The 15816-nt window shown below is 43.7% G+C and overlaps 1 protein-coding gene across 1 annotated transcript in view; it reads left to right on the forward strand.

Moving 5' to 3' along the window:
- dnah9 (dynein, axonemal, heavy chain 9) overlaps window positions 1-15816 on the forward strand; it is a 116526-nt gene that overhangs the window by 93743 nt on the left and 6967 nt on the right. Inside the window, exons 71-75 of the mRNA XM_030078418.1 lie at window positions 990-1117; window positions 5439-5666; window positions 9792-9983; window positions 10155-10346; window positions 15039-15209. Coding sequence (XP_029934278.1) covers window positions 990-1117; window positions 5439-5666; window positions 9792-9983; window positions 10155-10346; window positions 15039-15209 — 911 coding nt within the window. The remainder of the gene's footprint in view (window positions 1-989; window positions 1118-5438; window positions 5667-9791; window positions 9984-10154; window positions 10347-15038; window positions 15210-15816) is intronic.

Here is a 15816-nt window from a genome sequence, read left to right on the forward strand (position 1 = left end):
CACACTGCCGGCTTTACAGGGTCATGAATGGATGAAAAAGAAGCCATTGCCATGATGTTTTATTTATATTTTGACCACAGATTCTTTTTTTACTATTCAGGTTTGCTAGTAAGCTTGCACTCACCTCATTCCTAGACTGCAGAGTAGGCAAACCTGGAAGAAGTTCCCCGAACAAACCCGAATAGACCACTGCAGCCATTTTTAATAGCAGGGTGTCGGCTTGAATAGCTAGGTATTAGCACAGGTGTCCCGTTCCATTTACATCTAACAGGTTCTGGTATTGTGAATACTTGCACACTAGAAAGGCTCTAGTACACTTAAATGGAACAATGCCTGAGTTAATGTCATAAGTAACACCTGTGTTTATTGGTCTGTCAAGCTAATATGTGCAATATCATAGTAGATAATAAGGGGAATGTGGAATATTAGTGTGGGAACATGCAAAATGTTGTTGGCATGTATGTTCGGGTGTATATGGATCTGGGTGTGATGCTGCATGCTAACTGCTGTTTGATTGTACAGGTATATGGATATATTGTGTGCATCTGGAGATGATGTGTACATGCACAAGACAAAATTATCTTAAAGGAGACAATAAGGGCTAATCTCAGAGAGATAATTTGCCAAACGCTCATTTAATTAATGTTATTATTAATGTTAATGTTAATTAATGTTTACCCTGGGAAAGGGTATTCTGCAGAACCAGTGGAAGGAATTGGAAAACGCCAAATATTCTCGATCTGATAAAAAAAAGTCCAAGTAAACGACTAGTTTGCACAGCGACTCCTCCCTTTGAGGTTTAACTTAACCAATGCGCTTGTTTCTTATTCCAGAACAGCTCTGCCTCTGATTTAAGTGGAATGATTTTAACTAGAGCTCTAATCTGCTGCCTGGTTGCCCATAAATCACTTTCAAGAATCTGTTGTTTAAGGCCGTGAATTCAAAAGGTGTTTTCACTTGAAATTTTATTTTATCTGCTTTTCTTTCAGGGAGGAAGCTCGGCTACACGTTTGACAACAAGAACTTCCACAATGTTTCTCTGGGTCAGGGTCAGGAGGTTGTAGCTGAACAAGCTCTTGATTTGGCGGCTAAGGAGGGCCACTGGGTGATACTGCAGGTACAGACACGCTCAGCCACGCATATCAAGCACACACACGGTAGACACAGAGTTACGAATTGTGGTATCAAATATAATATGCAAGGAATACTGTGCTAGAGTATTTTAATGGACTTCACATTTATTACATCTTGTACTTAGCCAAGCAGCTCCTTTATATTAAAAAACACTGACCAGATAAGAGGAAAAAGGACTTCACTATATTGTTTAGACATTAGCACGTTGCCTTTAATGATGCCATTATCATTGCCTTTTCAAATGTCAGTCAATGATGCATATTTGCTCACACACCCACCTCATAACACGCAAACACATGCACACATACACACACATACATAACGTACTTCACAGTAAAGAATTCTCAGCATTTGTTTTAACCTACTGTGAGAGTCACAGGGGTGGGGTTTACTGCATAATGACATTTCAGAAAGTAATAAAAAAAAATATATATATATGTAGTTCATTGACTTTCAGGTACTTCGCTGTCATTTTTGGAAGATTCTGGCCCTCATTGTATTGTCCTATGTGGAAAGCCCCATCCATCTCACACATCAGTAAAACACATAAAAATAATGCATTGTGCAAATACTGTTTAGTCTGACATACAGATGCAAATACACAAATATCCAAAAGGATATTGGCAAAGTGAATACAGGGTTAAATTGTGCTGAGGGTTTTCTGTTTCAGGGGTGTCATAAAGTGACGTTTCCTCCATCTGCGCGTGTGATGCAAATGGTTTATCATCACATTGTTTTCCACTACACATTGGATCGGCTGTTTGCTTTCCTCCCTCGTCCCTCCGCATGGAGAAGTGAATTTAATTTTCTGCAGAAATTTCCTAACTGAAAAAGCCCGGCATTATACAGTACAATATCTACAGCCTTGGTGTCTGTTCTCCTCTTATCTGGAGGGCAAGGCTGGCGTTTGCATTTTAAGTGAAAACCTTTGTAGAATTCTAATGGGAAGTATCGACAGATATGAGCCGCAGACTGGGGCACTGAGGGACACCCTTTTCTTTTAATTCACACAGCTGGTAAGATGTAAAAAGAAAAAAAAAAAGAAGACGAAGAAGAAGAGGGATTGGGGCGCTGTCCCTCCCTGCCTCAGACCCAGGATCGCACAGACAAGCAGTTGTTTAATTACCTTTGCATAAGAATCCCGATCGATAGGCTTAAAAAGGCCTTGTCCCCTTGGCAACCAACCTCCCACTCGCTTTATCATCCGCTGTCTGTTTGTCTGCCCACTGAGAGCCCTCATGGCACCAGCCAGGGAGGGAGAGGGAAATAGGAGCATGGATGGGGGGGTGTATGGGGTGGGTGGAAGGGTATCATAATCTCCTTTTTCTTCTCTGTTTTTACCAACAATATCCTTCCGCCGCTATCTGCAGCATCTCCCCCTCCTCTGTTGCCCCCGCACCCTCTTGTCCTGCTTCAAAACTTTTTACCTTGCTCTCATCTCATCATTTTCTCGCACCACTTTGCCTCACTCTCTTATCAGTCCTCCCATCCCGCCTTTCTCACTCACCCTGGTATCTCTCTCTTCCCCTCCCCACCCCCTCCTCATCTCGGCTGTTCCCTCTCACATAGCCGGGCTCCATCAGCGGAGGGCCGGGTCAATGGCAGGTTCCCCTCCAGCAAAGGGTAATTATGCTGCAGAACAGCAGCTCCTGTTCTGATGGGCCCGGGAGACAGAGATGCAGAAACACTGAAAGCAGCCCATCGGGAGGGAGAAGGAGGGATGGGGGGGCGGTTAAGGGGAGATGGAAAGGCAATCAATCGGGCAGATTGGAGTTGAATATCCCACATTGCCCAGACTCTGGGAATCGAGTGGCCTAAAGTAGCCAGCTTCTTCGCACATTCACTGCTAAAGCCACCCCATTTGCAGCCAATGGCAGAGAAGAAGTGCAGATGGGGGGAGAAACCAGGCAAGACGATTTGAAGAAAATGCCCTGCCTCGCTGTCCTCTTTTCACTTCACTTTTTAAGGAAGAGCAAGATAGCTTTGCTAGTCTTTTGAAAGTTAAATTATTAATGCATGCCTCTCTCTTTTTGTGGCCGTACTCTGAGAGCCGGACAGGATTCATTTTAAGTATTGATGTAGAGCTAACTCCTCATAACATGTGCCAATGAAAAGGAAAAGACAGGAGAAATTCAGCTACATTGAGAATGTCAGTATTGTGAACATACACTCTCCCGAGGATTTAATGAGAATTAAGCACCACTAAATATCATATGAACTGCCATGACATTTTAGTATTCTCCAATAGTTTATTGTCAGATGATTTTATGCTATCATTTGTCCATCATTTTCAGTAGTTTTTACTGTCCAAATTCCTGCAGTAATAATGCAGTCTCTCTGTAGTTTTATATATAGTGATGGGAGGATGATAGTCAATTTTTCTCTTTGAAACACCCGTTACTTTTTATAGCCACTGTGAAATGAAATATGAAATAAAAGCCTTCAAAATCTATAACACACACACACACATAGACAAGCACACGCACACACACATGCACAAACACACCCACGTTGTATATCTGTTTATTTATCATAGGCTTTTTATATTTAGAATCAGCATAGTCTGTCATGCTGTCAGTGCCTGCAGAGTTGTCTGCAGTCCTGTGTGTCCGTCAGTCCTGTTCAATGTGTCTCTACGTCAGTAAGGAGGCTGGTTGGTGTTAACACTGCAGGGCCGCCTCCTCAGTGCTGGAGCCCAGCTGTGCAGCTGTCCTCAGGACCGCTCCTTGATGAATGTGTTTGTGTGTGTGTTTATCTGTGCGTGCGCGATAGGGAAAGAAAGATTGCGCGCATGCACCTGCATGAATATATACTGTATGTGTGTGTGTGTGTGTGTGTGTGTGTGTGTGTGTGTGTGTGTGTGTGCGTGGCTGTGTGTGTGCATGACAGGCAGTTGGATGTGCCATTGTGCTTTCCCTCAGGTTGTGTTTGATAGCAATGCATCAAAGACCTTGCCAGTGGTGTCTTCTAATGGATTTTAGATTCAACTTTTATATTATTATGTAAATAGGTGACTCTTTGATGTAGTATCAGCGCACTCATCACAGGGGCTGGAAGGCCCATATCAAGAAGAGGTTGAGGGAACAAAAAATGTTGCACCTGAAAGTTAATTAAAAAGCCATAAAATAGTAGCTACTCCTCTCTCTTGTTTGTTTGTCTGTCCGTCCGTTGGTCTCTCGCTCTCTCTCTCTCTCTCTCTCTCTCTCTCTCTCTCACTATCCGTCCCCTTCGTCGTTCCCCCAGCCAGAGGATGAATGGTTTCATTACAGTGACAAGTTCTGAGGCAGTCTCTCACTTCGTCTGTTTGCTCCCTTTATTGCCAAACTATTTACATGCCAAGAGGAAGGGTTGTACTCTGGGCTGATGAAAAAGCTCTTGAATTTAGTCTTTTAATTTGTATACCATTCATTATTCTCCAAGGCATCAACTGGCAAACTAACTTCTTCCCCTCTCAGCTTCAAGCTCCTCCCGTTTTTCTCCCCACCAACACTCAGCTTGTGAAACTTTTCTGTCTTTTCTCTCTTTTTTTTTTTCTTCTTTTTTCTCGGTTGCCGTCTCTCCCCAAAAACTGACGTTATTTTCCCTGTCATGTCCCGTCGTTTGGAAAGAGAGCTAACTTCAACTATCACAAGGAAGATTAAATATGGAGAGCAAAGGGAAATGAGAAAGTAAAGAGGCTTATGAATTAATGACTGGAGTTATTAGTGCTGTAATTAGATTTAGGGAATGGGCAGTGCTGCATGGTGGGATGTGGGGGGCTTGGCTGACTCCTTATCATTCACAGGATATCCTGTAAGTGTCAGGACAGTTGAGATGGAAAATTGAGCTCATCCAAGCTTGTGTGATAGTACAAGTCAGCTCTGCTGCCCGGGCTGTATTGAGAGATGAATATGCAGAAAAGTCAGCCTCAAGTCGTGCTGGAGAATGGTCGCTTACTCACATTGTCAGCAAGCTGGAAATGTGTTTTGAGCGCTATGTACCATTTAATTTGGTACCACATCAAAGTCACAGTGAAGAGAGGAGAATATGCAACATTTTAATTGCCCCTTTTTGCTAGTTGTCATTACAAACACAAGTTATTGTGGCAGTTCCAGTATCAGGTGCCTTTTGAGACTACAATGTGTAAGCCATTAAAAACCCAGACTTTCACACACATCCAAAAGTCAACATTGCTCAGGGTTTAGATGAGACTTTCTAACCTCACGGTGGAGTATTAGCTTAGCCCAACAACTCCTCTAATTGTCCGTCTTAACCCTGTGCTTTACTGGTTGTTTTTTTTTTGGGGGATGTTCTCCTCTCTTTAGAACATCCATTTGGTGGCTCGCTGGCTGGGCACCCTAGAGAAACGTCTGGAGCAGCACGGGGAGGGAAGCCACGAGAATTTCAGGGTTTTCATCAGCGCTGAACCCTCCTCAACCCCGGAGGGACACATCATCCCGCAGGGCATCCTGGAGAACTCCATCAAAATCACCAACGAGCCACCCACCGGCATGCATGCCAACCTGCACAAAGCCCTGGACAACTTCAACCAGGTAACCCTTTCAGTATGATGTTCCCAGGCGTCACACTTCCCTAGGTTCAACTAGAAAACCTCATTTACAGGCAGCTGGAGGTCATCTGACACCGATGCACCCACACAAAACCGCCCATGCATACGCACTTGCGGGCCTTGTATACATCAATTCAAGCATTTCAGGGCAACAGAAACTTTGATACATGCTATCAGGACCCATTTTCATTTTTGCCATGAGTGGCAGTTGAGCTATTGCATGCCTATTTTCTCTGCAGATTTCTCATCAAGATGCCAATTTGCGGTGCTCTGGCAGCTGCTAGTCGGGGAGAGTCACCTTTCACTTACCCTAGAATTGCCTCTGACCCACAGAGGACAGAGGTGTGAACATATTACATGCAACGGCAAAAACGTGGGTTGTTTGATTCCGCCGGGGGTTGCCGGAGAAGGTTTATTATCTGTGGACAGAGATCACAATAAAGTCTATTTTCTACTTTTTGTGTGTGTTATCAGAAAATGACTGCACAATATCAAGCCTCGGGGCTGTTATATAACCCCCATAGTTAGAACGGATCAGTGCGCCGCAGTGGTCTCTCCCAGCCTTTCTTTGCCTTATCAGTTCGTCGTCTCTATCTGAGCCTTACCATTACCTCCGTGCTTTTCTGCCAATGCATCTTCCTCCACACCATTACCTGAGTACTCTGCTTCCTCCCAGTCCATTTCCACGATCCTTAGTTTGCCGATGTCTATCTGCCTGATAAGTGCAGCGTGCTCATGAGACTTGCCTTGTGCACAGCCAGGCAAGGCAGGTCCACTAAGGTAAGCATGGGAGGGAATATTCCAGCCATGTATACTCAGTGAAAGCTAATCAATGCTAGGCCAAAAGCTCTGTAATAGTCCACCCATGTGGCCAAAGCCAGCGTTAAGCCAGAGAAATGACAGTTTCTTTACTCTGACCTTTTCAGTGGGAAATGCATACTGCCCCGGTGTCAGTTCCCATCCCAAAGACCCCATGAGATGCGTCTGGGTGGGCTAAAAGCAGAGGACGGGCACAATGGTTGGAGTTTTTTTCTGGGGTGATAGCTAAATACAGATGTTGCAAAAAAGGCGGTTACAAATTTGAGGTGTGCTAAAAAAAAAAAAAGAAAGAATTTGTGACCGTCATATGTGTTTGTAGCGTGTTTCAGGGTGTAAAAGTAAGCACCGATTAAGGTGGACTTGCTCTGTATGGTGTGTGTGGTTGTTTCTATGAATGCATACCAGAGTGGAATGTCAATTTCAGAACACACAAACTCATGAAAATTTCAGGGTTGCTCACACTCGTGTGTACTCTGGTGATCTGGCCTTGGACCCCGAGCAGTTCATGGACAAGCGTGAGTGTGGGTGTGTGCATGTGAGTAGGTGTGTGTGTGTGTGTGTGGATGTGCGTGGGGTGGCATGCATTTTTATCTGTGTGTTTATGTGTCTGTTTCGGTCTGTGATCTGAGTGCATGTCCCTTCTCTCCAGTCCACAGGTCGTGAATAGGGAGGCTATGCTTCTCTTTCAGCTGTGTTGAGCAGAGGAGTACTGTGTAGAATATTAACTAAATCTCTGAGTGTGTGTGTGTGTGTGTGTGTAGAAGTCTGTCTGCTGTGCTTTTGTGTGTGTGTGTGTGTGTGTGTGTGCGTGCATTGTAAGAGCCAGCTCCCCAGGGCACTGCAGTAGGGGAAGCGAAAGGGCCTTCAACGCAGCACTCACCATGACACATGCTGGAATAAAGGGAATTTAGGCTCCCTATTTCCATAGGGGTTATTGGCATGCTTATTTAACTGTCTTTCCCCCAGAGATTACAATGCCATTTACGTCCAGTTTTTTATTTCCCTGCCTGGAATAATGAGCCCGCGAGACGGTCGGAGGCTGAAAGCGCCTGACAAGTTGTGACAATTAAAAGGGAATCTCATCTTTGCGTTTATTGCCATCTAGTCATCCCATTGTCTGTCGGTTAGTGCGCTGCACCGCTGGGGACTTGACAAAATAAAACAGATCACAGCCGGCCTGCCACAACTTTTTACCTCTAACACACAGATGTTGCGCCTTTAATGCTGCTGTACAGTTTGGGAGATGGGAGCTTGGGTGACAATCATTGGGGGTGATTTTTTTTTTTTTTTTTTTGTGTGTGTGTGTGTGTGTGTGTGTGTGCTCACACAAACGGAGCACTCACCATGACAAAGATGAAATTCCCCTTCAACAGTCTTTCGACACAGTCTATCACGGGGCACTAAGGTTTATTTTAAGTTGTACAGCTGTTACACATCGTTGTCCTTATGCTCGTGTCGGCTGACCTGCATTGTCTGCTGGTACATCTTTATTCATAAAGCTGTTGTGTACACACTGAGTTGGGTAAAAGAGCTTTTAGGTTTAAGGTTGTGCTCCAAAATAGACTAAAACTTAAGGACCTTGTTTTACTATGATATGAAAATGGACTTTCAGAGACTTCAAACTTTCTTCACACCAGCATTCCGTAATTAATCATCCACATTAGTTTTCCTAAAATCATTGGAGTGAAACAGTCTTTCCTCTAGAAAATAGTCCCCGATATAGGGCTGGGCAGTATGGACAACATTAAATACAGTAGTGGAAAGAAGTTTTCGGACATCCCATGCATTTGTGAAATATTACATTAAGAATCACTCTTAGGTCTTCAAGTGCAATTTCTTTTAGTGCAGTCACAGCCAAAATACTAAACAAATCCAAAAAAAGCCATTAAAAACTTAAAATTGATTGGTTCCATAAAAATACATAAGAAATTTTGAGTATTGGGTCATTTTGGTACCAGTGATGAAGGTCGTTCTTTTTATTAAAAGACACAATTTTTGTTGCCAAGCTTCGTGTCTATATAAAGCCAGCACATTTGAAAGTTCTTCAGACACAAAAATGGCTAAAACAAGGAACCTAACGCAGGAAACACGCCTGAAGATAAAGATTCTCAGCCAGGAAGGGTACAGCTGCCGCCAGATAGCCAGGAAGTGCAGACGCAGTCCTTCAGCAGTTGGATACACTCTGCAGAAATACAGACGAACCAACAGCTTGGAAGACAAACCAACATCTGGCCGTCCAAGGGTTTCTTCAGCAAGAAATGACCGCATCCTGATCCGCATGTGCAGGCAAAACCACCGAATGACATCACAGGAGCTTCAGCAGCAGTGGTCAAACCAAACTGGTGTCCAGTGTTCCACCCGCACTGTACGTGGCCGACTTTTAGATCATGGCTTAAGGTCCTACAAGGCTATCAAGAAGCCCCTGATCAATGAGAGACAGAGGTTAACCCGGCGTCGTTGGGCCCGGGCACACAAGAACTGGACAGCCAGGAACTGGAAGAAGATTCTGTGGTCACAAGAATTTGTCAAGAATTTAGTTTTGTTAGTTTTTCTTGTAAACAATAAACAAAAAATATAATTTGTATTTGTTTGTATCTGTCTAATGCAGTCACACCTTTTGAAACACAAAAAAGATTTTTCCACAAATATTTTATGATAATATTTGAGATCGTGTAAAATTTTAAGGGTGTCCGAGAACTTTTTTTCCACCACTGTATGATGATATTTTTGACTGAATAGCTAAGTATTGATGTTGTGACAATACTGCAAGAATGGCTGTTGTTTCTTAATTGTAATGTAGATATGATGACCAAGCAGGTTGACGGAAGGAAATCATGAAACAGCTACAACCATCTTATAAATTCAGAAAACTGCAGAAAATGACTGTATTGCGGCCTTTAAAACCAGGAAACGATACCCAAAATCCCAGACAATATTTCGTCTTACATCATAATATCGATATAAAATTGATATGCCGCTCAGCCCTCGTCCCCAGGGAAACGTTTGCTTTATATAGCCAATTATCAGTTCTGTGGTTTCTGAATGGCCGCGACTTTACCAGCTGCAGACGCAGAACATTACAAGGTGGGTGTTCCAGAAATTCATATTTGAAATTGGAGGGATTTTGATGAGGTGTTGTAAAATCTTTAGGGCACCCACATGATTTGCAAAATGGTTTCTTACAGTGTAAAATTTGAGTAAGTTGCAGTAAAACATCTAAAATTCAAAATCACTGATATGGTCCCTTAAATGTCTTTTTCTGTGTTCTTTTTTTTAAATTTATTTCCAGGACACTCTGGAGATGTGTGCACGCGAGAACGAGTTTAAGAGTATATTGTTTGCCCTGTGCTACTTCCACGCGGTGGTGGCGGAGAGGAGGAAGTTTGGTCCCCAGGGCTGGAACAGATCGTACCCCTTTAACACCGGAGACCTGACCATCTCCATCAACGTGCTCTTCAACTACCTAGAGGCCAATCCTAAGGTGTGCTCTCTTGCTTGCGTGTGTTTATGGCATGCGATTCTCTGCTGCTTTCTCCCCTGAAAAGGATTACAAAGCCCATGTTTCTAATCTTAATTGGAAATCCAAATGCGTGCGACCTCCAAAAAAAACACCCTCTGGCAATGCCGCATCCTCTCTCTCCCTAATTCCCAGGTGCCGTATGATGACCTGCGCTACCTGTTTGGTGAGATCATGTACGGCGGTCATATCACAGACGACTGGGACCGCCGTCTGTGTCGCACCTACCTGGAGGAGTTTATCAAGCCAGAGATGATGGAGGGTGAGGTCTACCTAGCGCCTGGCTTCCCCCTGCCTGGAAACATGGACTACAACAGCTACCATCAGGTGAGGCTGAAAACACTGCGGCGCGTATCAGGGCTAAACTGACCGTTAATATCATGGGACATTTTAATGAAACATGGTCATTCCAGCGGTGAAAGAAAGGTACAGGATATGGGGCTCATGTACCAGGTATCAATACTAAAGCTACATTCATACAATGGGCAACAGTTTCAGTGGAAGTTGGTGACATGAGGCCACAAACGCACACTCGATGGAATATTTTTTTCCTTACCATGACAAAATCCTGGCCTAACTGACTTACATGAATTCTCTTGAGCCTTTTCCTAATTTTGCCGAACCCTAACCTTAAACAATAAGCCAAAATAACCACTCACATGACTTTGCCATCGTTGGAAAAAAAAACATTTTGCCATGCTTGATGCAAGTTGCTGTGTGACAAGATACAAAAAAAAAAAAAGTTGAGCTGGCTTCAACTTTTCAGCACTTCAGTGATGCTGACAAGACGGACAAGTGTCAGCCAATCAAATGTTCATCTTCTGAGCATGTCACTCTGCGATCTGTTCAGAGTTACACCGCCCACCACTGAGAACGGAAGACAAAACCAATTCCTGTTTTTGAAACATACCTAAGATTGTTAGTAAATGTAAATGTAAATGTATATTCATGCACGGGACGCCCCTGATGACGTGTATTACGTCAATTGACTTTTGACGGGAAACATTAATCAACATACACTATATTACCAAAAGTATTCGCTCACCTGCCTTTACTCATACTATGAACTGAAGTGCCATCCCATTCCTAACCCATAGAGTTCAATATGATGTCGGTCCACCTTTTGCAGCTATTACAGCTTCAACTCTTCTGGGAAGACTGTCCACAAGGTTGAGGAGAGTGTTTATAGGAATTTTTGACCATTCTTCCAAAAGCGCATTGGTGAGGTCACACACTGATGTTGGTCGAGAAGGCCTGGCTCTCAGTCTCCACTCTAATTCATCCCAAAGGTGTTCTATCGGGTTCAGGTCAGGACTCTGTGCAGGCCAGTCAAGTTCATCCACACCAGACTCTGTCATCCATGTCTTTATGGACCTTGCTTTGTGCACTGGTGCACAGTCATGTTGGAAGAGGAAGGGGCCCGCTCCAAACTGTTCCCACAAGGTTGGGAGCATGGAATTGTCCAAAATGTTTTGGTATCCTGAAGCATTCAAAGTTCCTTTCACTGGAACTAAGGGGCCAGGCCCAGCTCCTGAAAAACAACCCCACACCATAATTCCTCCTCCACCAAATTTCACAGTCGGCACAATGCAGTCTGAAATGTACCGTTCTCCTGGCAACCTCCAAACCCAGACTCGTCCATCAGATTGCCAGATGGAAAAGCGTGATTCATCACTCCAGAGAACGCGTCTCCACTGCTCTAGAGGCCAGTGGCGGCGTGCTTTACACCATTGCATCCGACGCTTTGCATTGCACTTGGTGATGTGTGGCTTGGCTGCAGCTGCTCGGCCATGGAAACCCATTCCATGAAGCTCTCTGCGTACTGTACTTGGGCTAATCTGAAGGTCACATGACGTTTGTAGCTCTGTAGCAATTGACTGTGCAGAAAGTCGGCGACCTCTTTGCACTATGCGCTTCAGCATCCGCTGACCCCTCTCCGTCACTTTAGGTGGCCTACCACTTCGTGGCTGAGTTGCTGTTGTTCCCAAACGCTTCCATTTTGTTATAATAGAGCTGACAGTTGACTGTGGAATATTTAGGAGCGAGGAAATTTCACGACTGGATTTGTTGCACAGGTGGCATCCTATGACAGTTCCACGCTGGAATTCACTGAGCTCCTGAGAGCGGCCCATTCTTTCACAAATGTCTTGTTTCACAGTCTGCATGCCTGAGTGCTTGATTTTATACACCTGTGGCCAGGCCAAGTGATTAGGACACCTGATTCTGATCATTTGAATGGGTGAGCGAATACTTTTGGTAATATAGTGTATGATGGGGTGGCATGTGTAGCTTTGTTGCCTGTCATGTGAATGTAGCGGAAGTCCTTACCACAGCAGCCCAGCTTCGATTCCAGACCGAACATCTTGCTGCATGTCATCCCCTCTGTCCTCCCTGTCTCTCTCTACTGTCACTCTTGCATAGAGCAAACGTGCCAAAAAAAAGAAAAGATACAGGATATGAAAAAGTAAGGTGTCAATGAAGGTAATAAGCATAAGGCAACCCATAGTTACAACACCACAAGGTATTAATAAGGATTACAAGAATAAAAGCTATGAACATATATGAAGTAAATAAATGGTTCTCATGGTGGGTTCCCTTGAAAATTTGTTAACAGGTATACTATTTAATTGACTAGAAATTGTCCCATTTAGAGAACATTTAAATGTATTAAACTGTTAATTACAGTTTGCTATCTCCCCACAAACAAGTATACAATCCCAAATGATCCACTATGGAGCACACATGAACCTGGAGGGTCAGCAGGCGAGCTCCCTCATCCACCAGGATTTTTTTTTGCATCATTTCATTGTGCGAGGCTTCATAATATTAGCTACCTCCTCTCTGAGCCCCTGACATTTTTCACTGGGCTTCAGTTTAATATTACTTAGCCAGGAAAACTTTCTTTTTTTGGCTCTGCCTACTGATGTTTAACTCAACCAATGAGAATATTTCTGCCCCCAGAGCATCTCTCTCCTGGAAACATTTGTGTTCCCAAAACTTCGATCTGCCGGGACAAAAAGTGCAGCAGCTCAAATGTTGCCGCATGTTCCCTGATGCAAGAAGCCCTGAATTTATTCATCATGCTTGCAGAATAAGCAAGGAGACAAAAATGGAGTTGTACAACTATGAAAGGTCAGGAAAGTGGAGAGCAACAGGTAGTGGATGAGTCATAGAATATAAAAAAATCTTCAAAGTGGTATATTAAGAATACATCTTGTAAAAGCAGCTAAGCTATCAATTTTAAAATGTGTAAAAGACGCTTATAGCACACAACAGCAGCATGGGGCACAGCACATGATAACTTTGACATGACTAATTGTGACGTTTCTTTCTCGAGCACTGTCGACTCAAGCCATGACAGCTTCAGGTATCGTCAGGCTCCTGGTTTACCACAGGTCATGTAATGTTATCTATCATTTAACAGGAATCCTGAGATTGACAGGGCACAATCAGAAGTGAGGCAGGTTGTTGTGTCAACTGCTGAAGCATACTATAAATGCTCATATATTATTTAGCATTCTTGGGGGGGGGGCGATGAATAATCCAAGCCAAGCATATTGTGCTCATTTCAGTTTGGAATCTGGATGGTTTCTTTTTTGCCTCTTATGACAGCAGGAACCGGCTTCACTGGTGTCTCTTTATTTAAAAAAAAAAAAAAATGACAACTGCCAAGATTTATATCAATAACGCCGGCTCACAAAATATCCGCCAGTGCTTGCAGGCGGTCCAGATTTCTCCCACCGGGTCCCCAGGGAACCAGAGGCAGCAGGGAGGATGACTTGTATTTAATTTTTTCCTCAGTCTGGGTGCTGCTCACTGGGCGCATCCTGGCTGTCATCGCTGCTCCGGTGGGAAGGGCTGGAACGCTTTAAGATTTGGCTGTCACCACACAGCCAAACTAAGAGTTGAGTGGTTGAAATTTGGCTGGAGATCAGGGACTGTAAAGGCCTGTGGGTCCCCAGAGGTCCGCTAGGCCACCGCCGCCCCCACAGCCATCTGGAGCAAACTTGTATACAGTATAAATAGGAGAGGAGAGGGTGGGATAGGCGCCGAGCGAGGACTTGGTGAATCAGCGTTTTGGTGCTTCTTTGAACAACATCGGTGTGCACAGTCAACAAAAGTTAACCAGCTACTACAAAGGAGATGAAAGAAGCCGACTACAAAAGTGTTTCTGTATTAAGAGCCAATATATTTTCCATCAAAACTTTCATCAGGACATTATGATTAGAGGAGCTTTTTTATTTAATGTACTACAAAAAGCAGCCTTTTTCAATTGAACTTCTGCTTTCATCTGCTCCAACTTAAAAGCATATTGATATTCATTATGGACCAGCAGATGGAAAATAGCATATTTCCTACCACTTGTAATGGTCATTAACAGTCTCTCACTTGATCACAAGGTGTGTGTGTGCGTGTGTGTGTGTGTGTGTGTGTGTGTGTGTGTAAATACCACCCCAAAAAATCTCATCATTTATACGGTTCCACTCTTGTCCTTTGTCAGTATTACTGCCGAGAAACACCTGCCTGAAAAGAAGGGTGGTGAAAATATTTTTAAAAAGCTTCTCTGCTCTGCCGTCTGGAAATAAGAGCAGGAGCGATACAGGACTGTTGTCCTCTTGCTGTTAATCTCCAGGTCTGCCGACGGATCGGTGTTAGACATAATGTGGCCTTGGGGGAAAAAGACCTTGCATTTAAAATGTCAGCTTTTCAGGAATAAGAAAAATACTGCAATGCTATAATACAAATATTTCAATGAATTTTCTTTAATATTTACAAGTGCATAACATTGATGAATAAAGCAGGAATTGTTGGTATATGTTTCCTTTAGTTAATAGTTGACATACATTTATGAACATCTTTGTAACTAGTTTACAAACAGTAGGAATTCTAATTTTTTAAATATTTATTGATGCCTTTTTGTCGTTTGTGAAGGGATTTTATTATAAAGTGAGCTGATGCTCTCAGCCCATGCAGCACTATGTAATCTGTGGGTTTTGTTCTTATGTGTTCTGGCTCTAGTACATCGATGAAACCCTTCCTGCCGAGTCACCCTACCTGTACGGCCTTCATCCAAATGCTGAGATCGGCTTCCTCACTCAAACTTCCGAGAAGCTTTTCCGCACCGTGCTGGAGCTGCAGCCCAGAGACGGGGGAGCTGGGGAGGGCGGTGGGATGACCCGCGAGGAAAAGGTAAAGACAGTGACTCACAGGATGGAGGGGGAGAGATTAAGCAAATGAGTGGTTTGGCTGATACGGAACGTTTATTAAAAATAATATATGAGCCCACCTCATCCACCTCTGATATGGTGGCAATGATGCAGTTTGTTGCCTTTTCATAGAAATATGCACACCTTCTTTCTTATACAGTGATCCATGATCTAGCTGTTTAGGAGGCTTTTCTACTTGGAGGGAAACGTTGCCATGCCATACCCTGATATTCATTTTCATTAGCTGACATCTTGGCTCCAAATGTGACCATTTCAAAAACTTGGAGGAAATCTTGGCCACACACTGTGCCGCTAGAAGCAGATATTGGAAGACCGGTTTCAGCGCAGTGCCTTCCCTCTGGGAACATATACCAAACAGATAGATGAGAAAAGTAATATTCGACGATGATGTTAAAATCCACTTTGAACTCAGACACAGAAAACCTGTCTCAGTCCACCATTCGCCCTCTTGTGCAAAGCCGTTCCTGGCTTCCTCCAGCACACCAAGAGCAAATTTCAAAATGAGAGTGATGCACAAACAAAAGCAAATCCTGATGCACATCATCACAGTAATGCATCATAGAATGCTG

The sequence above is a fragment of the Myripristis murdjan genome, chromosome 19 (genome assembly GCF_902150065.1).
Source record: "Myripristis murdjan chromosome 19, fMyrMur1.1, whole genome shotgun sequence".
Taxonomy (NCBI): domain Eukaryota; kingdom Metazoa; phylum Chordata; class Actinopteri; order Holocentriformes; family Holocentridae; genus Myripristis; species Myripristis murdjan.